Below are 6,616 nucleotides of genomic sequence, written 5' to 3'. Positions count from 1 at the left end.
TCCTTGCTCTTATGATGAAATTCATGCCTAGTAGAAGAGGCTGAGAGGCAAGTTCATCATCAATGACGTACAAGGGGACCTTGATACACCTTCCTGCTAGCCATATCAGAGCCTCAACGACTCCTCGGAACATTGTTCGTTCTCCAAGGCTACTAGTAAAGCTTCGAATAGTGACTTTCGTTGCCCTCATCACGAGTTTGTGCTTGTAGACATAGGAGAGACAGATAACACTGGTCTCAGCTCCAGTGTCAACAATTCCAGTGATAGGGGTCTCTTTACCGGTTGGTCCGATTCTTACTGCTATTCGGAGTAGAGGTGCAATGTAATCCGTCACCTTCCTCAAGTTTGCTGCTTCGGTACTCGACTGATCAGATGTAGCCACATTCACTTGTGCTAGCGCATTATGGGTGTTGACGCCTGGTGGTTCTGGGGCCTGCGCTTCCTCCCTGGTGAGATAGACAACTTCATCCCAGGATTTAGAATTGGTCGCACCCTTCGCAGCCGTGGCTCGCTTCATTCCTTCGACGAATTCGGGGCAGAACTTGCAACAGTCCTCCCAAGTGATCTTGAAGTTTGTCTTCAAATTCTCGCTGACTTTGTCGGTCCAGAATTCCACAGCAGTTGAATTCAGAGTCCCTTCAGTAGTGCCTCTTTCAGTAGCGCCTCTTTCAGTAGCGGAAGGCTTGATAGGCTCTGAAATTGACTCAGTGGGCGAGGAATCATCCGTAACAGTCTGATCAGACGAATTGCTTGACGTATTGCCTGGCGTATGTTCAGCTTCAGGGTCCTCAGAAAAGAACGCTCTTTTAGCTCTCTTCGTATGCCTAGGTAGCAGCCCAGTTCCTCGACGTTTTTCCGCAAGTGCAACCTCGGTTTCACCAACGTCTCCTAGTTCCTCGATGATTGATCCGGTAAGGATTTCTGTGACAGGTCTGTCAACTGGTCGGGCCAAAGGTTCCCATGCGTAGTCTCTCACGGGCTTTTCGGGAAAGAATTCTTCTCCTTCAGGGCCGAGTATCGAATTCACGTTCACACCCGCTGATGGTACTGCAGCTGGAGTGGGAGGTCGAGCCAGGGCAGGCTGGGGCTGATAACGATTCTGAGATGGAGGAGTGGCGCCCATAGTAGGTCCACTTGACGCATGGTTGTAATCCCGCCTGAGGTAGTAAGCCGCAAGTTCTTTCAGTTTTGGATCAAGGTTATTCGATATAACCCAGTCGCACACTTCCTTTAGAATAGGCTTGCCTTCTCCTTTGGCTTTTCTCTCAATCGAGGTTGGTACCTGGATTGTGGTCTTTCGCTCTAATCGCCGCCGAGAAATTAAGCTCTGTGTATAGGATCCCATCGAAGAAAGCCGTCACGATTCAAGTCCTTGAGCCGAGTACATCGTGAAACAAGATGACCAGGCGTAGCGCAGAAGAAACAGTTCCCAGTTGTAGACCCCCAGCGATTTGGATATGTACGATACTGTCCAGTCTCGTGGTCGTACAATGTGCCCTGAGTGTTTTCTTGAGTTCTAACAGCATTTACTTGAGCCTGGTGCTGATGATTGCTGTGCTGGGCTTCGCTTTGCCACGCAGGTGGCTGATAACCCCAAGGCTGCTGCGGTTGATATGCAGTTCTCAAGTCGTCCATCTGGTGTCTCTGATCAGACGGACCTACTTGGTTTAATCGTATTTCTAAGGCTCGGATCTTCTCTGTGAGGGCATCCACATCTGGCTGATTGAAACGTGGAGCTCTCTGTTGTTGCGATTCTTGGACCGTGTGAGCAGCTGGTACCCCTATTTCGGTAGCTCTCTCCGAAACGGCAGACGCAAAGTACTCAGGACTTCTTCTTCCTCCCTGATCAGAGAACAAGCTCCCCTCTCCTCGTTTCATGTGGTTGTACAAGCTAATCTTAGTTTTCGCCCATCCTCGGACCAATTCCTGGGCCAAGCGGTACTCCATCTTAAAGATCCCTTCGTACGTCATTTTGGCTTTGCTTAAGATGTCCTCGAGGCTGTGGCTGTGGATTCCCTCAAACAAGCCTCGAGTGCAGTCAAGGTCACTTGGGACTCGAGCAGTACCCTTCGTCTCACTAACTCGAATCTGATGATCAAGACAGTACGTGTAGATTTTCGACGGGTTTGACCGCGGGGGCTGGTTTTCGAGCTCTTTGAGGCTATCATAAGCGCTTCTGAGTTGTCTGGGGTCTCCGATTGCGAAGGTATTTTTCAGAGCCGTTAACCCGGCGCTCCAACTGTCAAGTTGATCGATCGCAGCCTCCACCCTTTTCTGGTGCGTCTTGTCCTTGGTCCAGTATTGGATTTCGGCAATTCTTTGAGCATCACTGAGTCCAGCCCTGTCGAAAATACGAGCGACTTGTTCGATCCAGTCGGATACTCCATCACCGTCAAAACGGAGGTGTGAGTATTGCGCCACATCAGGAATAGTACATGGTATAGCAAAGGTTTGAGCCATCTGGATCGATTTCTTGGTGACCTTAGCGGGAATGGTCTGATCAGACCTAGGTGAACAACCAATTTCACAATCGAGGACGTCATTGTTTGATACGGTTGTTACCGTTTCACTTGTTGTTGGTGTGATAGTCGGCTTTTCTGTGTTGGCTATCGGGATTGAGAGCCTTGTGATGCTCTCTTTCTGCTTGTCATGTCTCAGGTTTGATGTCGAAGTGCCGGTGCGGGATAGTCAGTCCGAAGGTGCGTGTCATGCCGTTCTCGACGAGGAGTTTTTTGAAGAAACCTTGGACAAGATTGGGGCCATTTACCGTGTAATAGTTGTTCAGAGCATTGTTGAGGCTTGCGAGTCTTTGGAAGTGGTCGTGCGAGAAAGGGACGATAGCAACGGCCAAGGTATATATGGAGGCCAAATGAAATTGAGCGAAGATAAGAGCTGATTGGGGATTGTATTTGAAAACTCAAGGTTGTATCTTGTCCGCATGGAATTTGTGGCCGAGATTCCTCAAGGGGCCTGGGCTTTTATAGATAGCTATAACACAGTTACCGCAGGATGGGTAAAATTCCCAATACATTATCGCACGCTTTATTTTATCCTATGCAAGAAGCATAATCCGTTCCTGGTCTGCCTCCAGTCACTCAGTAGAGCAGCAGGCTAGAAGCGCATAAATAATCCCCGGGGTGCCTCTACACAGCATCGAATATCATTAGAGGGTTCCAGAAGCGCATTATTCGTCGCTAGAGTACTTATAGCTAGTTGATATTATGAGACGAGGAGCGCATAATCCTCCCCCGGTGTATTGATATCCAGGTGGCAATATGCCAATCATCGGAGGGCTGGTGGAGCGCATCGTTCGTCCTCAGTGTGTTTCTAGTCAATGTATTCATATGGTGGTCTAAGGAATGCACATTTGTTAGATATTCACGTATCTTGCAGTATGACCGTGATATGACGGTTATATGAAAAGAATAATTTGGTGGTTATGGTTAGGTCACCGTTTTTTCCATGCTCGATTCCCTCTATATGTTCTGTTGGCTGTGTGCATTGCCTTTAAGTAATCTGAAGGGTCCAGCCTTACTAGGCTACCTCTATCCCGCCGTTATCCTGAAGCACAAATCGCTTTTATTCTAAGCATAAAGCGCCTTTCAACCTTAGGAATCACTGTGGTGCTCAATCCCACATTTAATATCAAACAACAGTCTAGACAAAGCTAGAACTAAGGATATGGTGCTTCTATGCTCCAATACCATGTGACCTGTCGTTTTTGACAAAAGGAGATGCTGATGACACGAAAAAGTAATGTTGGTATGTGGATGAGGATAGGAATAGGAACGAGAACTAAAACAAAAATTTCATCTGGAAAGTGACTTATGTTATTTCTTTTGTGTATCTAATGAGATTATTAAGAGCCTGTTAGCCATATTAGTGCATGGTAGATGATTTTTAGGAGCTAAGTATCACCTACACAAGGTAGAACACCTATACATGCCCATCCGGGAAATATATACATAAAGATGATCTCACCAACTCAAAAGGATCATTTATTAGAGACTATGACCTAGAAACTCTACACTTGTAGCATCATCCGCGCCTACCAAGTGACTATCTAGCCTGTCCGCTCCATAGTACCTTAAGTGATTGACTAAACACCATACATCTTGTTCCATTGTTACTCGGTCAAATATCGCACCAAGAGAAAATAACACCGGTTTTCTAGTCGCAACCTGATCTTACCCTGCATAATAAATGCTGCAAAGGCCCAGTCTCTAGTTTCAATTGGCAGATCTTTACCCTTGTCAAGATGAACTTTCCACGTTCGGTCGACTTAGTCTATTAACGTGGGGATAGCGAAACTGAAAGTAGCATTTGCTTCAGCCCATACACTACCAGTATCTAGATAGATGAGCATGGAGTCGAATTTCAGTTTCTCTGAGCTCTGCCGTTTGATTATTAGTTCCTGGTGTTGTTAGCAGAGGTTTCCAATGCACGGAGAAACTTACTATCTCTCTTCTTCCCTGCCGAACTAACTTCTCAAGTATTGTAGGGAAAGGATCAACCATATACGCCCCGCCTTGAATTTTGTGTCGTCCATAGGGAAGGTCATCGACCTTGAGTTGAGAAGTTTCCGCAATGTAATCTTTGAGGAGGATGGATGGCGTTTTAAACTCGAAATAGCTGAAATCAAGCAAGTTCATCCACTGGCCATCCTGACCGTCTGCAGAGGTAGGGAATGACTCCTGCTCTCTCGTGAAGCATTCGATGGAGTTAGGTATGTAAGGCACATTAGTTGAAGGCTCTGTCGAGCCTTGAAGTAATCTCATCGACACGTGTCCGTCCAAAATCATCCTATCACTCTCACCACCCAGACTGCTTCGAGGTACCACTTTGGGCGGTCCTGATAGGGAGTCTGCAGTATTTGATTTGCGTTTCAAGAGCTCCTGGTCCCTATTGGCAATACCTGAAAGAGGTGTTACGTCTCTCCTAATACGAGTGAGCACTGTGGCGTAAGCCTAATCAAAACTTCTCACCTAACTAGTTCTTGGGCATCGGGAAGTGTGCTCCCATTAGTGTTTGCGGATGCTCCTTTGGGTCAATTATTAGCGAGCTCATGAGTCAGTGTTGACGAGCCGGACTGCCGTACCTGTGTCGTGGTTATTGAATATACTTTTCTCGGCCTCCTTGGGCACACCGACAGCTGTATCTTCCCGGATGATGCCAGATTCAGACAGACCACAAGTGGTGCCGTTGGGTAGAAGATCCAAGCCACGTCTACTATCTTCGGAGGAACAGACTGTAGCTAGCTCTGAATCACCATTATTGGGAGCATCATCGTAACCTTGTTCGTAGTCGTCGGGTTCGTTGAGTGGAATCCTCACATCAGACCCGTGTCGACCTTGCACGCTCTGGAGAGTGTGCTGACCATGGCAAATGGCCAGACCCTCGATATCACTCCAGTTGTGGACCGTCTCACATTCGAATAACACCCCTCGGAATTGTTCGCATGTCCTATAAGCTCGGTATCCTGTCCATCCTCCACATGCGATAAACCACCATGTAAATCGTGGTCTGGTCCATGGGATGTCCACAACACCGTTGTTTCATGATCTAAGGATGTGTGATGTTCTCTCCGAGCACACGCGTGAATTGCAGTTGGAGCGGGGGCGGAACGATCACTGCCGTCATGTGACTGTTCCACAAAGTTACTAGGCGTTGTAGGCACGAGGGTATCATTCCATAACGAGATGTTCGATGCGTCTCCTAGAATAGCATTCTAAGTATCCTTCATCAGCATCGATGTTGATCTTTAGTTATGCGGCGTCAGCTTACTGGAGACGACCGATTTTATAATCCTGCTCTTCTCTTCGTAGCAGCCCTAGACGTAGTTGGCATCTTTCGTTTCACAGGCTGAGATATCCCTTTCGCCTGGACCCGCTGATACCAATCTCTCATCAAGCTTTGTGCATACTCAACCACTTTGTTGCTCGCACCTTCGTAACTTTCGGCAACCTGGACCACACCACGACGTCGCAGCTTGTCGAGAAAGGCCTTGCGCTTCTCACCTTTCACATGTAAATCCTGTTCCCGACTAGTTACCTGTGAGAGCCTAGTTGCCATTGGTAGCGATACAGGTGTCGACCTACAACGTGCTCGATATATCCGGATCGAGTGCAAACAGGACCCCGTTATTTCCACCAAAGTCGTCCACATAGCCCCTGTAGCGCTTTCCCTTTTTCGCCCAGATTGTGCACTTCTTGACTACTTCGTCCCCAACTTCGTCGACATTTCCAGCCTGCACAATGTGGTCAGCTAAGCTGTTACAGCGCGTGGCTTCCTTCAACCAAGCAAAAGTTGCAAGAGCAACTCTTCGTCGAAACGTGTACACAGCCGTCGCCTGCTTCGAGTCCAGAGATCTCAAGTACTGATATAACGAGGAGATGTCGTCTGTGAGCAAGCCTCCCGAAAAAAAGCTCCGAGGGTCTTCCGTCCAGCCTTTCAAGAGAGGTTGAATCGTTGCAGGGACCTCGATAGGGTACTCAACCTCCCACGGCTGAGTCGTACGTGACAACTCCTTAGAGGCACCCGATATAAACTTCTGAACAGTATCTGGGGCATTTATCCAAGAACTTTCCCATCTGGCGACGAACTGGCCAACGGTTAG

At 47.8% G+C, this 6,616-nt stretch overlaps 2 protein-coding genes across 2 annotated transcripts; both read right to left on the bottom strand.

The window, feature by feature from the left end:
• Positions 1-393: 393 nt before the first annotated feature.
• BCR38DRAFT_412138 (uncharacterized protein) lies at positions 394-2,460 on the bottom strand (the record flags this gene model as incomplete). Its single annotated transcript, XM_040858655.1, has 3 exons — positions 394-446; positions 493-1,282; positions 1,531-2,460. The coding sequence occupies 3 exons, from the start codon at positions 2,458-2,460 to the stop codon at positions 394-396; spliced, it is 1,773 nt and encodes a 590-aa protein (XP_040712349.1).
• A 1,822-nt stretch (positions 2,461-4,282) lies between these two features.
• Positions 4,283-6,561, bottom strand: BCR38DRAFT_412137 (uncharacterized protein; the record flags this gene model as incomplete). The annotated part of the gene is made up of 6 exons (XM_040858654.1): positions 4,283-4,393; positions 4,458-4,915; positions 5,099-5,396; positions 5,429-5,715; positions 5,946-6,043; positions 6,099-6,561. Coding segments are annotated over 6 exons (1,715 nt in total), but the record flags the coding sequence as incomplete, so codon positions are not given.
• Positions 6,562-6,616: the final 55 nt, after the last annotated feature.

Source organism: Pseudomassariella vexata, assembly GCF_002105095.1.
Source record: "Pseudomassariella vexata strain CBS 129021 chromosome Unknown BCR38scaffold_12, whole genome shotgun sequence".
NCBI lineage: Eukaryota > Fungi > Ascomycota > Sordariomycetes > Amphisphaeriales > Pseudomassariaceae > Pseudomassariella > Pseudomassariella vexata.
Note: the sequence above shows the minus strand (reverse complement) of the source record. Positions and strands in the feature narration are given on the sequence as shown.